The sequence below is a fragment of the Meriones unguiculatus genome, chromosome 11 (assembly GCF_030254825.1).
Source record: "Meriones unguiculatus strain TT.TT164.6M chromosome 11, Bangor_MerUng_6.1, whole genome shotgun sequence".
Taxonomy (NCBI): Eukaryota; Metazoa; Chordata; class Mammalia; order Rodentia; family Muridae; genus Meriones; species Meriones unguiculatus.
Window position 1 is genome coordinate 99,921,358 of NC_083359.1, and position 19,317 is coordinate 99,940,674.

At 48.4% G+C, this 19,317-nt stretch overlaps 2 protein-coding genes and 1 pseudogene across 8 annotated transcripts in view; 2 read left to right on the top strand and 1 right to left on the bottom strand.

Moving 5' to 3' along the window:
• The window catches only part of Lin9 (lin-9 DREAM MuvB core complex component), a 42,801-nt gene extending 41,345 nt beyond the window's left edge, over positions 1 to 1,456 (top strand). For all 6 annotated transcript variants that reach the window (XM_021654920.2, XM_060364816.1, XM_060364814.1 and 3 more), the window contains one exon: positions 28 to 1,456. In XM_021654920.2, coding sequence (XP_021510595.1) covers positions 28 to 133 — 106 coding nt within the window. In that variant the 3' untranslated portion in view covers positions 134 to 1,456. The remainder of the gene's footprint in view (positions 1 to 27) is intronic.
• Positions 1,448 to 6,879, bottom strand: Mixl1 (Mix paired-like homeobox). 2 transcript variants are annotated; one of them, XM_021654924.2, is made up of 2 exons: positions 6,499 to 6,879; positions 1,448 to 4,622 (listed from the first exon to the last, which is right to left on the bottom strand). In XM_021654924.2, exons 1-2 carry the CDS (start codon positions 6,877 to 6,879, stop codon positions 4,314 to 4,316), a joined length of 690 nt encoding a protein of 229 aa, XP_021510599.1. In that variant the 3' UTR covers positions 1,448 to 4,313. The 2 variants fall into 2 exon arrangements, with proteins under 2 accessions (XP_021510599.1, XP_021510598.1); XM_021654923.2 differs by having other exon boundaries at positions 1,448 to 4,646.
• Positions 6,880 to 13,636: 6,757 nt separating this feature from the next.
• On the top strand, positions 13,637 to 19,024 carry LOC110559484 (large ribosomal subunit protein eL15-like; annotated as a pseudogene).
• The last annotated feature ends 293 nt before the right edge of the window (positions 19,025 to 19,317 follow it).

Here is a 19,317-nt window from a genome sequence, read left to right on the forward strand (position 1 = left end):
AGTTAACCTTATTTTCTTTTTCTTTAGCTGTTTTCAGAATAATGTAGAAATCCATGTTGCACATATCCAGAGTGGCCTGAGCCAGATGGGAAACTTACATGCCTTTGCAGCCAACAACACCAACAGAGACTGAGCCCGGGAAACCTGTGCCCTGCTGCACAAGACCTCCGTGTGGAGTCCTTTTCCTTGACCTAAGCTTCCAACACCAGATAACCTGTCTGCTGGAGAGCAGGGGAGCTCTACATGTCCACATACGGCTTTTTAATACACTGAACTGCTGCTTAAACCAGCATTGTGCTGACCAGCATTTATTTATTGTTCTTTTATTACACAGATGCAGTAGTGTTGCTTATATTTCATGTTTATCAGCAAATATTTTTAACCTGAAACTCTCTGAACGTACTGTCTCATGGAGCAGTGTGCTCACCATTATTTTCTCCATGCATGAATTCTGCTCAGCACATGCAGATGACTCCTGTGACAGAGCATGAAGAAGCATGGTCTTTCCGTGCGTGAAGGTGGGAATCCCATGAAAAATCACCGGTCCAGTGTATTACTTGATCATTGTATGTCAGGCTTCAGATACACATCGTGAGAGTGTGAAGCCCTGTGCTAAGGAAGCCACCGGAGAATGGATGGGAAACATGGACTTAATATATGTTACATACACTGACAGTGTGACATGGTTCTATAGATCAATTTATAATAATAAATATTTTAATTTATCATAATTTATAAAAGCTTTGTTGTTTATTGGTAGAAGGAAATGAAGGAGCAGGAAGAACTGTACTGTGGAATGCTGGATTTCAGCAAGTGGACTTGGCATGCCTTTCCATGATTCAGGGCAAAAAGTGCTATTGTTAGATTTATTTTAAAAAAAAAGAGCGATAACACACTATTTTCATATTTTTTGTTTATTTGCACAACTTTACACCAGATTACTGGTTAAAATCCAACATTACACAATTTATAAAATAAAAATATTTTATAAGGAAAGAATGTGACCAGCGTGAATTACAGAGGGAGGTTTGGTTTTACTTGTTTTCTTGTTTGGCTTGGTTTGGTTTTTTCTTTTTTAGGAAAAACTGCCTAAAATAATCTTGTAAAAAGTATGTATTTTAAGATTTTTGTTTTAATATAGAATATTATAAAGCCAAAATATAATTGTTTTCAGATTTGGAGTTTAAAATATAGCTATAGAGGTGATTCTGATTCTTTGATGTCTCATAAAATGAGACTTTTTGTATATTAATGTATAATAAAACAAATAAGATTATTTTCCTTGAACTTTTTGTATAGTTGAAAATGCTTCCATGTTTGTTGTTGGTGTTGGGCACTGCAGACCGATAGTGCAGAGTTTATATTTAGCTAAACTGTTATGTTAATTAAGAAATGCATAAAGCTTTTATTCTTAATATTTGTAATTCTAAATAAATCAATCTATGAAATTTAACAATATCTGCATTCTCATTTTTTAATACAAGGTGATAGTTAATTCTGTTTAAAATGTTTTCAGAGGGCTGGTGAGATAGCTCAGCTGGTGAGATAGCTGGTGAAAGGGCTTGGTGGCTAGGCTAGCTCTCAGTTTGATCCCGGGACCAACATGGTACCAGAAAAGAACTGACTTCTGTAAGTTACCCTTTGACCAGCCCATATGTACACAAATAGATAAAAGCAATAATTTTATACCTAGGTGTGGTGGTGCAGTCCTGTAGTCCCACCACTTGGGACCCAGCAGAGGCAGGCGCATTTCTGTGAGTTCAAGGCAACCTTGTTCTACATAGAAAAAAATCTGTCTCAAAAAAAATTTAATTTTTTAATGTTTTCAAGAATTACAATTTCCACTAAGTTTTTAGGAGATGCAATACAGATTAGTCACCAGATCGTTTATGTTTTTGTTGTCGGGTTTTTGTTTGTTTGTTTTTTGATAAATTCTCACTGTGCTGCAGCTGGGACTTGAGGCACGCTGCACCGCGCCTAGCTCTAGCCATCTTGGGAAGCCCCATGCAGTTTCACACTAGGGACAGCCGGTTTGTTTTCTTCATCTGTGACTAAGTCACTGTGGGAACACCAAGCAAGTAAGTTATTGTTCTAGTATGAACCCAGCAGAAGGCTCGTTTAATACTCTGCCTAGAAGCAGGTAAGTGTGTTGACATTTGTATCGTGTATTGCTTAAAGCTCACTTGTTACACTTAAGTCAGACCTCATCTTGTAGCACTGTCTGTCCTTGAGTGCTGTGTTGACAGCAGAGCCTGCTCCTAAGAATACAGCTGAGCCGGGCACTGGTGGGGCACACCTGGAATCCCAGCACTTGGGCAGAGGCAGGCAGATCCCTGAGTTCAAAGCCAGCCAGGGCTACAGAGAAACCCTGTCTTGAAAAAACAAAAACAATAAGTAAACCAAAATACTTATAAGTCTTATGTACATTGAGCAAGCTAAGCTAAGAGTGGTGGCCTGAACGAGAACGGCTACTCTAGCTCACGGTTGAGCTATGTGGTCCAATGGCCCCCAGTTGGTGGAATTATTTAGGAAGGATTGGGAGGTGTGGTCCTGCGGACGATGTAGTCACTTGGGTTCGGGCTTCAAGGCAGAAGTCTCCTGCCCTCCCCAGTACTCTACCTCCTTGTTTTCCAATGTTCGCTCTTCCTGCCGCCATGCCTTCACTTCTCCATCATGGGCTCTGCCCCTCTGTAGCCGTAAGCCCAATTAAACACTTCTGTAAGTTGCCCTGGTGTCTTACCACAGCAATGGGAAAGTCTAAACAGTAAGGGCTTTTTTCTTTCGTTAGTGTGTGTGTGTGTGTGTGTGTGTGTGTGTGTGTGTGCGCGCCGCTGCACACTTGTGGAAGTCAAAGGACAACCTGAGAAAATGAGCTCTCCCTTCTGCTGTGTGCATCCTAGAGGTCAAACTGGGGTTGTCAGGTTTGGGGGCAACGTGTCCACCCCACCGAGCCATCTCGACAGCCTGGCAAATAAGTTTTTAACTCAAATTCTCAATGCACAGCATTTGCAGAAACTTCCCTTCAAAACCTTTTCTCGGCCATTCACTGATGTGCTCAGCAACTGTGCACCGAGGCATGGGAGAACAGGATTCATTTGAATGGAATTTACATGAGAACACTGAGAAACTTTCCATAATCCACTAATGTTGCACAGGAAACAACAAGTGCCAAGAAAAACGGTTGTCAAAATAACAGGTATAAAAATTAAGATTAGTTAGAAAAAGTGTAGGCTTCAGAAAGGTGGGTGCCCAAGCTGTTTTGAAAGAGACTTTTTCACTGAGTCCCAGCCAGAAAGGAAGGACTGAGACAGAGAAGTACATTGTGGGTAAATGATCTTAAGGTTTGCATAAGATGATGGCATTTATTGGGAGCATGCTTGAAAGGATCTTATAATTTGATAAGCAGAGGCTGCTACTAATTTCTAAATAGAGTAATTAAAAGAAAAAAAATGGGGTATGAGAAGCATGGGGCTCTTGAAAGAGCTTAAATATGATGTCCTTACTGATTGAGTATAAAACAGGCCAGATGAAAAAACCAGTCAAGTGAGAGGCAGGTGGTTAGGATACATGGTTTCAGCTAGAGAAGCTGAAGAAATACACGGTAATGGCTAATGGCTATGAGTAATATCAACATTTCATATACTTGAAAGATATTTCATAGTATATTTCATATACTTGAAAGTTGCTAAAATAATAGATTTTAAGTGTCATTACAGAAAAAAGAAAGGTGACTGAGGTCATGCATGTGTTAAACAGCTTGGTTTGGATATCTACGTTGTACATCATAGACAATTTTAAACAAAGCAGCAACATCTAGTCATGGTGGCACACACTTGTAATCTCGGCACTGGGAAGATAAAGGTAGAAGGTCATCCTTAGTTACACAGCAAGGTCAACAACAAAACAAAGATTCAGTTAAAAAAAAAGTGATAAATCTTGGTGCGGGTTAGAGTGCATGAAATCTAGGTTGTAGGTCCTAGAAGGACCATGAGAAGACAGCATCTGCCGAGAAAAGGGAAACTGAGTCAAGCTGACGTCTCTTGCGAAGAAAACATGTTCTGAACAGTCGGTCTGAAGAAAATAGGAATAGCCCTCGTGAGAAGGCCCAGGGGGTGTGGACAAGTCAAACGTGCAGCCTTGGAGAGGCACGGGGCTTCCTGGGTGGGAGGCGGGGGAGCCCCGAGCGCAGGCCACCGGTGACGGCTCAGTGTGGCGGAGGAGGGGCCTGCACGCGAGAGAAGATCCCGGTCCATCATCAACGTTAGTTAGCAAGGCCATGCCAGTCAGATGCATCCTGATCTCGCCCAGGATCCTCAAAAGTTACCTAAGGCAGAAAAGATGTGCTCCTCCCACGAGTCCAACTTTGAGCCGCTATCTTCAGAGAGGGGCGAATAATTCTCAAAACTCTGACCTTGGGAACCCGGTACGCAGACTCCACCCCCGGCCCTGCTGGGATCCGGGAGGCAGTTCACATCTGCCTCCAGAGGCAGCTGTGGCTTCAGACTTCTTGCTTCAGTCCCAGGGGCAGAGCGATGGAGGAAAACTTGTCGCTGTGAGGAGAAGGGCGGAAATGACTTCCCACTCTGGCGCCTGGACTTGGCCCGTCGGTTCTGGAACCACACCTGGGGGTCAGGAGACAAAAACTGCTCAGCTCTTTGGGTTGGGCTTTGATTGAGAGAGCATGTCCAGCCAGTGCTGGTCTCAACCTCAGGTCGTAGCCAAAGATGACCTTTGACCTTGACCATATGATTCTTCCTCCACTTCCCCAGAGCTGCGCCACCACATCTGGTTTACACAGTGCCGGGGATAGACCCCAAGGCTTCACACATACAAGGCAAGCACTCTGCAAAGAGAGCCACATCCCCAGACTGGCTTGGAGTTCTTGTGCTATCGCTTCCTTCACAACTAAGAATATAAATTCCAGTTTTAATTAGCCGTGGCTCTCTGCTCAGAGCCTGTGGTTTACAGAAAGCACTTGAGCTGATAGTTTAGTATTCAGGGCACCACACCCTCCCGGCCATTCTCGGTGCCTGGTTCTATCTATACTTGCTAATACTTGGTTTATTTATATGTTTGTTTGTTTATTTCACACATTTTTTTTTTAAGACAAGGTCCCAGCCAGGTGGTTGTGGCCCACACCTTTAATCCCAGCAGTTGGGGGGCAGAGGCAGGTAGATCTGAGTTCGAGACCAGCCTAGTCTACAGAGTTAGTCCCTGGACAGCCAGCCAGGACTACACAGAGAAACCCTGTCTCAAAAAAACAAACAAAAAGGACAGGGTCTTATGGAACCTGGGCTTGCAAGGATGCCTTTGAGTACCTCGACCCTTTTGCCTCTACCTCCTCCGTGCTGGGATTTCAGGCATGTGCTACCAAATGTAGCTTCTGTCTACACTCTCTATGGGGACATTTGCAATGAGAAAAGAGGTCCACGGCCCTTGGGCAACAAGGCTACTCTGCTTTGGTGACAGACATTAAAATTATTTAGAGTCTACTTTTGAAAGTCTGCACTCCCTCATCAAACCAAGTAGGCATTTTTCCTCAGGGAATCTCATTTCTGTGGGTAAATTTCTTTACTCTTTCTCCACAAATACTGAAGGTGTCCTGCTTAGGAAGCCCGTGGTGACAACTGTTGAGTAGTGCCACACTCCTTTAACCGCAGCAGAGGCAGGCAGATCCCTGAGGCCAGCCTGGTCTACAGAGTTCCGGGACAGCCAGGGCTACACAGTGAGACACAGTGAGGGGGCGGGGAGTGACAGTTGAATAACCACCCTAAGTACAGGAAAAGTAAAAACAGAAAAAGTCCACACTCTCCTGGGATTAAATGAGGCCTCCCGTATAAAACTGCACTTGAGCACAGACTAACAGTCAAGAAGGAAAACTTCTAAACCCGGGCGTGGGGGGTTGAAGGGGGGAACCCGTAATCCAAGCACCCAGGACGCTGCGGCAGGAGGATTGTGGAATTCAAGTACAGCCTGGACTACCCAGCATGAACCTGTCTCAGACAGACAAACACACACACACACACACACACACACACACACACACACACACACACGGCAGCTTCCCCTAGCAACTCCAGGATTAGGATCTAAACGATCTCAGACAAACTCGCTTTGCACTATTTTTTTTCAAAGTGACAAGAAGTTCCTTGGTTGCTTTGAAGGTACCCAGTGGTCCAACTCTGCTCTGCTACTTAAAACCAAAGCCAGAGGAAGACTCCTGACGGCACCTCTCTCCTTTGTCTTCTTAGGGGACACTGGAAAAGCATGCAACTACTCAATTACCCAACTATGTCGCATCCCCTTCGTGCTGGCACCTTTCAAGGGGTCAGCACGCCTCCCAGCCCAAATGACAAACTCACAAGGCTGTCACTAGCATCCCTAGTTTGTAGTCTAGAATCGTGAGGTTCAAAGGGGCTAACTTGGCCCTCCTCCCCCAAATCAACGACCCAACAAGCCTGTGACTCCCCAGGACGCTCATCTGCGAACGAGACTCACCTGGATCCTGGACTCGGGGAGCAGCGTGAGTGCAGCCAGGCGCTCCCGCAAGTGGATGTCGGGGTACATGGTCTGGCGGAAAACGAGCTCCAGCAACTGCAGCTGCTCGGAGCTGAACGCCGTGCGCTTGCGCCGCTGCGGCGCCGACGGGGCGGCCGCGCCTTTGGGGGCTCCGGGCGGGTCCAGGCCGGCGGGGGTGTGCGCCGCGGGTCCGGGGCCCCGGCCCGAAAAGCACGGCGTGGCCGCTGGGGCGCGGGGGCCGGGGGCCGCCGGGGGCAGCCGGGCGGGCGGGAGCAGCGGCCCTCCGGGGTGCGCGTCGGGGAAGGCGGGGAAAGCGGCGCCCTCCGCGAACTGGAGCTGCTGGGACCCTGCGGCGGCCATGGCTCCGGGAGACTGCCCGCGACCCCCGCTCGCCTGCAGTTATAGCGGCCCGGGGCCGGGGAGGGGGGCGGCGGCGCCATCAAAGGCGTGGGTGCGGGGGAAGCCGCGTCTCCTCGGGGCGCGAGCCCGCCCAAGCCCTGCCAGACGCCCGCCGGAATAATCGCTTCCGCTGACCAGGGGATGGAGGGAGGGGGGGCGCGAACTAGAGTCCCAGCCGCTCCGTCCCTTCCCCGCCCATGCGCTGGGCCCGTCCGACCACCAATCCACACGCCCAGAACCGCTCTGCTCCGGAGGGGCCGCCTCGGGGGCGAGCCAGCTTTGGACGGAGCCCCCTCTTCGGGGTCAGAATGCCCCCCAGGAGCGCCTGGGTCTCTCGGGTCCCACCCCCACCCCCTCCCCGCGCCGAGCCTGGCCCGCTGTGCTCCTGTCACCATCAAAGGCGCTGTTTACCACCCCTGCTATGTGCTAGACCTTACTCCAGGTTGGTCAAACAGCCCAGCCCGGCGCTCCGCAAAGCCACCCCGACACATCCTGAGTCCGAGGGGGGTGAAGATAGAGACCTCAAAGGCGACAGGCGCACATCTGAGCAGGGGCGGCGCTCCTGCCTGGAGTATCTGTGACCTGTCAATTAGGGATGCCGTGAGCGCGGTGGGTCGAAGTGGCACCGGGTTAGCGCTCCTAAAAGAGTCCCCACGGTGCTTAGGACCCAAGGAAATAAACATTCACGCGCGCGGGAAACGTTGCCAGCCGGTGCTCTCTCACCGTGAGCGTCTATCCGCCTCGTACATCGCTGCTTCTCCCGGACCCCAGTGACCATCTTTGGAACAGGAACCACGTTGCTTCAGGGAGAAATCAGAGGCGTGTAGCGCCAGAACAGAAGGGCACAGGGCGCTGCTTCCACGGCCTCAAGGGTCTCTCTCTCTCTCTCTCTCACTCTCCGCGGAGGGAGGGGTGATTCACAGCACAGTCCAGTTCCTGCTGCTGCTAGAGTGCTAATAGGAGGTCTCAGAGGAAGAGATCTGTTTTCTTAGGTGTCAGTCACGAGCACATCGTATGTACCAATGCTACGTGAAGGCCAAGAGAGGACCATGGGTGCACTGTAACCAAGATACAGGGTGTAAGCCTCCTGACACAGTGCGGGGAACTGGGCCCCTACCCTCTGGAAGAGCCGAGAGTGGACGTAACCACTGCGGGCAATTATTCCAGGTGTAAACCGCGAAGGGATCTGCTCAAAGTCCTAGTCTTGAGTTGTTCACCAGTGGGATATCACTAGGAAAGGGTCCTAGCTTCCTGCCTTCTGAGGAAGCTGAGAAACCCCAGACCTGCTTTTCCATCTAATTCCTTCCCCTCAAACACACACCTCCAACCCCTCTCCTTTTCTTTCCTCTTCTATTTCTATGACAGATTTTTTTTTTAAGGCTCACAGTGTACAGAATAGAAAATCAATTTTTTATTTTTCTAGGCTTTTCTCCTCCCACCCCCATATGTCTATCAGGGTCTTGTTATCCCTGACTTTATGCAGTGTTGGAGATCAAACACAGGGCCTCATACGTGCCAGGCAAGCACCGTAACAACTAGGCTACATACCCAAAGCATTTGCTCATTAATTTAGAGACTGGGTCTCACTATGTAGTCCAGGCTGGCCTTGAACTTGGGATCTACCTGCCACAGCCTCCTAAACATGAAATTTCATGACTACTTTTATTCTTTTCTTTTCTTTCTTTTTTCTGTGATGTTGAGGATCAAACCCAGGGCCTTACCCATGGCAGCAAGACCTTTATCACTGAATCACATACCCAGCCCATCACTCATTTTTAATACATTATTTTAAATGAATTATTTGAGAATGAAAACATTGATGGCTGTGTAGGCTGTGCTCATACATGTTCTTATATAGTTGCTGTGTGTTCCCATTTTCCTCTCCAAGAAATACACTACAATCCAGATCAAGGCCGGAAGACCTAGACAGACAGTGTGCCAAGCTGACCTCCAGATATGACTGGATGGGAATGCCGGACCCCACTCATCTTGGAAGGAGAGAGAGGCATAGTCTCTGCCACCTAAGAGCTGCTGTCCTTCAGCTGCAGCAGAAGGGGTCAGGAGGCCAGCCAGGAGGGGAAACCAGAAGTCCGCAGGAGCCTGCCAGCGACAGTTGAGCCTCCCAGACACTGAGGCTGGGTTCTGAGCTGTAGGAATTCTCCAGCCTGCTATGTGGAAATCCTCCCAGGCCGTTTGTTGGTCCCTGTCCTCTGCCACCATCTGCTTGCTCAAGAGGGGCCCTTCAGGGCAGGGAAATGGGCTCATGGAAACAGACACAGGACAGGGTGTGTCCTCCCGGGAGCTGGGAATGTGTGGCTGAGCAATTTGTGATCTGACAAGCCTCCAAACAGACCAACGGGCATCATTTCCTTTTGACCAGTTTCCTTCAGATTTGTCCCGCATTGCAGTCTGCACCAAACAAGAGCTCAGCAACGCCCATTCTCCCTTTTGCTCTAAATTTGGCTTTTTTGTTATTCTCTCTCCCTGTGTGTGTGTATGTGTGTGAATGTGCACACGTACGAGTTGTCAGAGGACAATTTGTGGGAAATGGTTCTCTCCATCCACTGTATAAATGTGGAGATTGGACTCAGCCCACTGGGCTTGGTGGCAAGCACCTTTACCTGCTGAGTAGCTTCCTGGCTCTGAACTGAGTTTCTTTTCTTGCATGTGCTTGGATGTGCCTAAAAAGACAGCCGTTGTGCAGATACAGAGAAGGCTCAGGTTAGAGCTAGAAGGGACAGAAAAAGTCTCAGCCAAGCATGGTGGTGCACACCTTTAATCCCAGCACTCAGGAGGTAGGGGGTGAGGGAGGAGGGGATTTTATGGGTCTAAGGCTAACCTAGACTACATAGTGAGTTTCAGGATGGCCAGAGTTATATAATAGAGAGACCCTGTCTCAAGAAGAAAGGGAGAGAGAGAGAGAGAGAGAGGGAGAGAGAGAGAGAGCGAGCCTTTTATGTCCTTGAGCACTGCTTCAGTAATATTTTAAATCACGTTCACAAAAGCTAGCTGTGGTAGCGAATGCCTGCCATCCCTCAGCCTAGGAGGTGGAGGTAGAAGGATCATACCGTCCCACCTGTTCTGCATAGGGAATTCTAGGCCAGCCAGAGCTATGTGACAGGACCCTGCCTCAAAAAACAAAAGTAAATTTAAAAAAAAAATCACATGCACAGATGTTTGTTTGTGAGTGCTTTGGTGGGGCTGTTTTGTTTTGTTTTGTTCCTAGACAGTGTTTCTCTGTGTATTCTTGGCTGTCCTGGACTCACCTTGCTCTCTGCCTCTCTGAGTGCTAGGATTAAAGGCATGTGTCACCACTCCTAGCTTCAGGCCTGGAATTTTTGATCTTCCTGGTTCACTTTTCTTGTGCTGGGAATACAGGCACTGTTCACCAAGCGCACTTCATCTTTTCGATGAATAACCATTGTGTGATGTTCTGGGTTAGATCCTGGAAAAGAAAAAGGATAAAAATGAAGAAATGGATAAAATTTGATTTAACAAGACCCACACCATAGCATGCCCAAGGCCCTGGATTTGGTCCCTGAAGAGCAAAACAAAACCAAATAACCAAAACTTGACTTTTACAAAACTGAAGTAAAGGATGCAGTGTGCCCTATCTATACAGAGATATCTGGGTTTCCCCTTGGTTCAGGGACGAGGCGGGGAGGGAGGCCACTCTGGCAAGTCTGCAAAAGCTGCCCTGTGCACAAATATGTGCAGTGAAAGTTTGAGGACTTTTCTGAATACTTTGTACGAGGGCTGACAAGATGGCTCATGGGCAAAGGCGCTTGCCTCTAAGGCTGATGATCCCCAGAACCCACATAAATGTTAAAGGAGAAAAGCAAGCAACTTCACAAAGTTGTCCTCTGACCTCTCCATATGCACCATGGTAGAGACAGCCCCTCCCCAATTAATAGTTTGTGTGTGCATATGCACGTGTGTGCCTGTGCGTGAAGGGCGGGGGTGATAAGGTATCTTTCTCAATTTGCTATCTTACTTTTTATTAAAGATTATTTCTCTCTGTGTGTGTACACGTGCCTGTGAGTGCAGTGCTGACAGAGCCCAGAAGATAGTGTTGGAGCCCCTGAAGCTGGGGCTATAAGCAGTTGTGCGCTGTCCAACATAGGTGCTAGGCTCCGAACTTGGATCCTCTCTAAGAGCAGCAAAGCTCTTAGCCACTTAGAACTGCTCTGGCCCTTCATCTGACTTTTTTGAGACAGGGTCTGTTATTAAACCTGGGAATCACAGGTTTGGCTGGGGGACTGGCCAGCAACCTTCCAGGCTCTGACTGTTTCTTAAACTCCAGGCATGAACAGCAGGCATGTTCTATTGTGCTAGGTTCTTGCATTTGATGTTGACAATCCAAACTCATGTCCCCATGCTGAAGAGAGAGCGCCTCACCCACCAATCTAATACCCTAGCCTCATAAGCACTTATTGAACTCAGATTCTATGTTCTACTGGCATTTCTCGGCTGTAACATATATTAAATAGTAATTCTTTCATGTTCATCTCTCCAAATGGAAAATATAAAGAGCTCCACTTCTTAATAATGTCTTCTTTAACTTAGCTGGGCATAGTAGCATAAGCCTTTAATTCCACCACTTGGGAGGCAGAAGCAGGTGGATCTTTGTGAGTTTGAGGCCAAGCTGGTCTACAGAGTGAGTTTCAGGACAGTCAGAGCTACCTAATGAGTTCCTGTCTCAAAAAACAAACAAACAAACAAAATATATGTGTGTGTGAGAGAGAGAGAGAAAAGGAGAACTGTTTCACAAATAGATACACTGTGGAGTTTAAGACTCCACGAAAGACCTCGTCAAGCAGAAGCAAGCCAGTGCATTGGTTCCTGAAAAGAAGATTGCATTTCAAGGCGAGTTTACACAGCCACAGCTGACATCAGGGTCTGGATTTGCCCTCTCCAACCCGAGGGGCAGCTCACTGCATGATGGAATGTGCTAAATGCTTTAGGCCACTACTCAGATTTAGTGTTGATAACATCTGTTGCAACAGACACAGGTGAGGACTAGGTGAAATCTAGGTGAAATGAAAAAGGCAATCCTCAGACACACCTGTGTCGTGAGGGAAGCCTTGGTTGCGGGGAGCCACAGCCAGGCCGGGACAGTCAAGGTCACTTGGAGTGGTTATCCCTTCTGCATAGTCTGTTTCTTGCCACCTTTCCCATCCCCAACACCCAAATATCAGAGGCCTGTCTTTCCTCCTCAAGTGCTAAGTATTCTCTTCCCCTGTTCTCTTTGTTGTTGAAGTTGGGCCCTCTCCCTGGGCTGCCCAGGACCTGGTGGAAGAGCCCAGGGTGTTTATTAAAAGGGAAACCAGGAAAGGGCAGCCCAGGGGAGCCAATGGCTCTACTTCCCCCTTGAGATCTCAGGGGCTCTTTGTCCCTTTGATCCTGGCTTCGCTTTGATTTCCTCTACCCTGCTCCCCACCTTCAGTTTCTGAAGTTTATTTCACAGTCAGTGGTTATAATAGACAGAGACAGTGTCCTTCCAAAAGGCATAACGTGGCAAGCAACGTGGCAAGCCATTAGAGGCCTTTTCTGTGTTCTGCAGGCGGGAGGTATAAATTCATATAACACAGCATCACTTTTGATCCTGGAATAGGGAATCTTCAAAAAGAACGGCACCTTTTCTTTTTGCAGTTATCTGTGCCAATGCTTCTTAGTAGGAAGGCGTCCTCTGGGGGAGTCTTTCAGGAACCGGCTGATGCACCTCACCAACGAGGCTGAGAACAGCAGAGAAAGAAAACGCTGGAGATGGAGATCTGAAAGGACCATCGCGACCTCTGAAGCCTGGTGTGGTGCTGCACGTCTGTCATTGCAGCAAGACCCAGTCTCGAATCATGAGCAAAAGAGAATATTTGGTTCTCAAGTTCCTTGTCTGACATTAAGAAACCTGCCTTGTCTGAGACCCACCTGCTGAGTGCCTGAATGACTGGGTGGCTTTAACCAGCCAGCTCAGCTGACTGGCCCCTCCTTGGAGATCTCTCCCGGACTCTGACTCAACCCTGCCTATTAAATGCCCCAAATATACTTTCCCTTTGTCTCATTACTTTTACAAACAGTGCCACAGATGGCTCTCTTTTTAACTTGGTTGTTTGTTTTGGGATTAATTAAGCCCATTAGCACTGACACTTTGCCTACTAACTAGCATTTCCCACTAAAAGAGAGGGAAAAGAAGCAGTCCTTGAAAAGACAGCCCATTCTAAGGTTGAAATCACAAATATTTTGACCTAGACTATTTAGAAACAGATGGAAAGGAAAAACAGTAGCAAGCTTGGAGGAGCAGGTCCTCTAAAGAAAGAATTTGGGGACAGAGCAGATGGCTTAGCACCTAAAGGAGCCAACCAAGGAGAGAACTGATCCCTACACATTGTCCTCTGACTTCTGTGGATGGAATGGTCACACACATACACACTAAAATGTAGCAATAACAAAAAAAGTATTTGAAAGAATTAACTGGTTTGGCTTGTGATCACTTGCCTAACTAACATTATATGAGACTCTGGCTTAATTAAATTTTCAGTCATAAGAAGTGGGAGGAGGAAGACCAGGAGAAGATGCAGAAGATGAGGAGGCAGGGTTGGATTGTGGCACAGTGGTAGAGCACTTATCTACCATATGTTGGGGACGTGGATTCCATCCCCAAGTATTAAAAGGACAACAAGAAGGCAGTGCCTTTGAAATAAGTGGAGACAAAGAAAATGAAATGGCAGAGGTAGAGGGCTGTGGGGTGAGGTCTGCAGTCCAGGCTGGCCAGGAACAGGAGGAAGGCAGTGCTGTGAAGAGGCAGTGCTATGAAGAGCATCAGCAGATGGGCATACACCGAGATGCAGATGCGTGGGCACCAGGCGGAGTAGCTGAGGGGACCCTGAACAGAGGCTGGGGATCAGGGCTCGGCGTTCCTAGGATGTGGAAGGATGAAGTTGCTCACCGGCAGAAAGGACAGCAGGCTCTTCTTCCACGGCTTCGGGGACACGTGTCCTTCCAGGAAACCATCTTCCTCACCTCAGCTGTTCAGGGCAAGTGACTGGGGACTCTTAGGCTGACTTCCGGGCTGCCTCTAGCAATGTTGCGTAGGGTTACATTTCCTCCATGAGAATTAGTTCAGGAAGGCCAGCAGAGGACCAGCTTAGAACTGTTCAGTTAGCATGTGTGTGTGTGTGTGTGTGTGTGTGTGTGTGTGTGTGTGTACATGTGTGTGTATGTATACACGCATGCAAATCAAGCTCAGAGGACAACTTGCCAGAATCAGTTCTCTCTTTCCTTCCATCATCTGGACCGCAGGGATCAAACTCCGCTCGTCAAACCTTGAGACATACACGATTATCTGCTGATTTATCTCACTGGCCTTTTTTGAGTTTTTGAGACTGTCTCCCTGTGTTTCCCAAAGCTGGTGAGAGCTTTGCACACTGTCCTTCTGCCTCCTCTGAGTGTTGGGATTATAAGCATGATTAGTCCCCATGATATGGTGACAGCATGTGTCACCACGTCTGGCTTTTGTTTTGCTTTTTAAAACACAACTCATTGTCCAGGACATCAAAAGTTTGTCTTTTTGTTGAAGTGCAAGGGATTGAAGCCAGGACGTCATACTGAGTACTGCAGAGTACTCATACTGAGTACCATACAAATACTCTGCCTCTGAGCTCTATCCCAGACCCATGGCAAATCCTATTCAAGAGGCAACTGTGTCCTATAGCATGCCTAGAATACTATAAAATCTGTAATAGAGTCTTAATATGTGTTTGATATATTACTTGAAAGAAATGTCTGAGCTGTGTGGTGGCAGTTCATGTCCTTGAGCCCAACACTAGAAAAGCAGAGGCAGGTGGATCTCTGAGTTCAAGGCCAGCCTGGTCTACAGAGCAAGTTCCAGGACAGCCAGGGCTACACAGAGAAACTGTCTTGAAAAATAAATAAATAAATAAATAAATAGGGGCTGGAAAGATGACTCAGGTTAAGAACACCGGCTGTTCTTTCAAATGTACTGAGTTCAATTCCCAGCAACCACGTGGTGGTTCATAGTGAGATCTGGTGCACAGGTACACATGTAGGCAGGGTGCTGTATAAATATAAATAAAGAAAAATACACAAATAAAGGAAGAAAGAAAGAAGGAAAGAAAAGGAAAAAAAAAACCAAAAAGAAAACTTTGTACAACCCACCGTCTGCATACATGACATCTGCAAATCTTCGGGGAGAAGGGGACTGAGTGAGGCACGGTACTTTTAACTTTACTTATGTCCTTTTGAAGCATTGGAGAAGGCAGTTGTGCCTTACACTCCTGCGATGTTTGGCATTTTCTAGATTTGAAAGGACTGAGACGTGGAAGGAAACTGGATCTCCAGGGAACTGGGGAAGACCCTGCATGCTGAGGCTAGTCCTGCTTTGGAATTATCACTCCAGCAGGTCCCTAAGCAAGTGTGTGTGGGCTGCGGCTTTTGGGGTCACCTATCTTGATTCAAAGATCCAGTGGGGCATCTAGGAGAAGAAGTAAGTTTAAAAGAACACATGGGTTCCGGACAGGTATGTGTTTGTTTCTTGGGGCCCTGTGAGGGCTGAAGTCCGAGGGCTGAGGGGCAAGGGCAGGGGCAGCCAGGGCCTAGGAGGAGGGGCTGATGAGCCTACTAGGAACATCCACCCAAGACTGTAAAGGTTTCCCCCTGCTACCAGCCTATAGCTCCATCCCTGTGTGTGAGGATATCCTTCCCCAGTGCTCCATCCCAAGGACTTCCCCTCCATCTACGCAGTCACTCAACCGAGTTCTGGACCTTGGGGCTTGGGTCCCACACAGAAGTGAGGGTGTGTGAACCCTTTTCCCAAGAGCAGATCATTGTCTTCTGCAGGGTACTCAGCCTTCCAACCCCAGCCATTCCTATGTCTCTAGATCAGGACTCCACAACATGAACATCACAGAGTTTAGGATTCGTTTTTGTGCAAGCCCTTATCAGTCGTCAGCCCTCAAGCTAGCCCCTTCACCTCTGCAAACTTTGGCTTGCAGAGTGTGCCCTGGTGGAGCAGAGAGGCTTGCCTTTAGGCTTGTTTAAGCGGTCTGGCTTCCCTGGGCCTCACCCTGGTGCGATCCACTGCTTGTGTGTTACAACTCCCAGCTTATGGTGTTCGTTTTGCTCCTCTGTATGTGAGAGCAGATTCTAGTACTGAGGCTGCAGGCTAAGGGATCCTGGATGACTTGTTCATATTTACTTTAGCCTACAGCTCCGTCACCTACCCTGACCACCACCTGGCCAGGCCCCTAGCAAAGTACCCACTCAGGCCATCCAAGTCTAACACGACACGTCTCATGTACAAAGCCCACTGCTTTGCAAAGTAGGTGCCCCCCTCCAGGTGTGCTGGTTTGGGCTTCTATCTGGTCTGTGAGCTCCTGGTGGGCAGGCACTCCAGGCTCAGGAGATCTCAGGACAGGTCTGGCTGTGGATGTTGAGGCTGTGGCTGTAGGAGGATCTGGGGCCTCAAGCTCATGAGGCTGCAGAGGGAGAGAGGAATGTAGAGAGGGTACATCAGAGCCCATCCAAGAACGAGACTCTGTCTGGTTCGCCACTTTCCTGGAAGACACAGAGGGCTTCCCTCAGCCCCACGAGGATGTCTCTCAACTAGTCTGTTCTCAGAGGAACCAAACACTCGGCCAAGCATTGGCAACTCTGCAGCCGGGAGCAATGCACGGACTGCCACTCTTAGACGCTTAAGGAAGCATACCTGTTTCCTTCCCTACTTCCCTGCGGGCTTTGGTAGCTGCAACTTTTCACTTACTTTAAAAGGCTCAGATGAAAGGCTGTGGGGGGATGAAAGGCTCTTGGGGGCCCTGGCTGGAGGAAGTGGTCAGCTGACGGGTAGTTGTGAAGCCACCTGGAGAGGTGCTGGTGGAGAATTACCATGCCATCAGCCACACCTAGGGCGTGAGGGTGCCAAGCCTGGGGGCCCTTATCAGGGATGAAATCTGTCATTTCCCTGAGAGGGGGGCCTGAGTACAAGGCTTGGGGACCAGAAGAGTGGTCCCGAGTGAGCCCCACATTCACCCATGAACTTCAGTTTCCAGGCAAAGGAGAGACCGAGCACAGCTGTCCCCAAACTCAGAGGCATGTTTGGATCCTGGACAAAGCTTTTACAGCTGAACCACACACTCAGCCCTAGAACACACACTTATTATTTATATCCCTAAACTACACATTAGAAGACAAAGCACGACAAACCTGAAAGCCACAATTGTAATCTTTCTACTAGTTCTTAGTTTCACTCACCCCATCTGCTTAAACAAACTATTAAATCATTTAAAAAGCCTATTAAACAAACAACCACAGAGCTGGGCTTGGGAGATGGCTTAGTGGGTAAAGTTCTTGCAGCATAATCAGCCTGACAACCCAAGTTCAAATCTAGGAAACCCCTGTACAAAGCTGGCTGACAATAACCACAGCACTCCTACATGAGAAACAGAGACAGCAAAATCAACTCATCAGCCGGTCAGCTTGGAGTAGCTGCCCAAGCAGCAGCAACAAGAGAGACCCTGCCTCAAACAAGATGGAAGGTGAGAGCTGACCCCTGAAGATCGACCTCTGACCTCCATGTGCTCTCTGTGGTACTAGTTAGTAGTCTGAGCTACTTACTACCATAAGCCTGGGACAGGAAGCTCAATGGAGCTGACGCTTCAAGGCTAGCCTGGATACACATTGAAAACCGTTCCTGAGAGCCAGGCAGTGGTGGTGCACACCTTTAATCACAGCACTCAGGAGGCAGAGGTAGAAACCTCCAGCCCTTGATAGCTGAACATTTCAGTCATTTGTTCTGGTTTGCACCTGAAAAGACCCCTAGGGCCTTGTGTGTTGAAAGCCTGGGGCCCCACTGCAGCAACGTTCACAGGTAAGTCTCCTGGGAAATGGCTGAGTCATCAGGGTGATGTCAGTGGGTGAATCCACTGACTAGCTCAAGATATGATGAGTGGTTAGGAGGCAATGGACACTCAGGAGGAGATAGAGTGGAGTGGAACGCAGGGAGGAGAATGCTGGGAACAAGACCTTCGGGGTATATCTTGTTCTCTCTCCTCTCCTCCCCACATCCCGCAGCTGCCATGAGGGAAGCAGCTCTGTTCCATCAGACTCTTACACCATGAGGTCCTGCTTCGCCACAGACTTAGAAACAAGGGAGCCAGCCCAAGAGGCTGGAGATGGCTTGTTAGGAACGGTAGGTGTTCAACTTTCAGTATCCACAATGGCAGCTCACAACCGTCTGTAACTCCAGTTCCAGGGAATTCATAGGCGATGGACTTCCACGTGGTACATACACGCATGCCGGCAAGATACCCGTACCTATAAAATAATAAAATAAAATAAAACAAAATAAATCTTTAAGATCGGAAGAAGGGTGGCCGAGGTGGGAGAGGAGCCACAAAAGGGATTGTGGGAGAAAGGCTTCTTCCTTTCGTCTGGTGGCAGCCATCAGGTGAGCCAGGATAGGTGCATACAAGTACTTCCAGGAGCTATGGAGGAAGCAGCAGTTGGACGTGATGCGCTTTCTTCTGAGGGTCCGGGGCTGGCAGTACCGCCAGCTGTCTGCGCTGCACAGGGCTCCCCGCCCCAGTCGGCCTGATAAGGTGCGAAGGCTGGGATACAAGGCCGAGCAAGGTTATGTTATTTACAGGATTCGTGTCCGCCGTGGTGGCCGCAAACGCCCAGTTCCTAAGAGTGCAACTTACGGCAAGCCTGTCCACCATGGTGTTAACCAGAGAAAATTTGCCCGAAGCCTCAATCTGTTGCTGAGGAGAGAGCTGGACGCCACTGCGGGGCTTTGAGAGTCCTGAATTCTTCCTGGGTTGGTGAAGATTCCACATGCAAATTTTTTGAGGTTATCCTCATTGTTCCATTCCATAAAGCTATCAGGAGAAATCCTGACACCCAGCGGATCACCAAACCAGTCCACAAACACAGAGAGATGCGTGGTCTGACATCTGCTGGCCGCAAGAGCCGTGGCCTCTGAAAGGGCCACAAGTTCCACCGCACTATTGGTGGCGCTCACCCCGCAGCCTGGAGAAGGCCCAACACTCTCCAGCTCCACCGTTACCGTAATGTTTGCAAAATTCATGCCCAATAAACAATTTAGGACAGTCATGTCTGCTCAAAAAAAAAAATCTTTAAAAAAGAAACAAAAGAATGAAGCCCAATGATCGTTAAATGAAACTCTGACCCAAATGAAACCTCTTTCCTTCTTCTCCTCCTACTCCTCCTCATCTTCTTCTTTGTGACAGGCTCTCTCCATGGTCCTGGCTGTCCTGGAGCTCACTATGTACACCAGGCTGGCCTCGAATTCAGAGATCTACCTGCCTTTACCTCCTGAGTGCTGGTACTATAGGTGTGTGCCACCATGTCCGGCTAAAACCTTCAGTG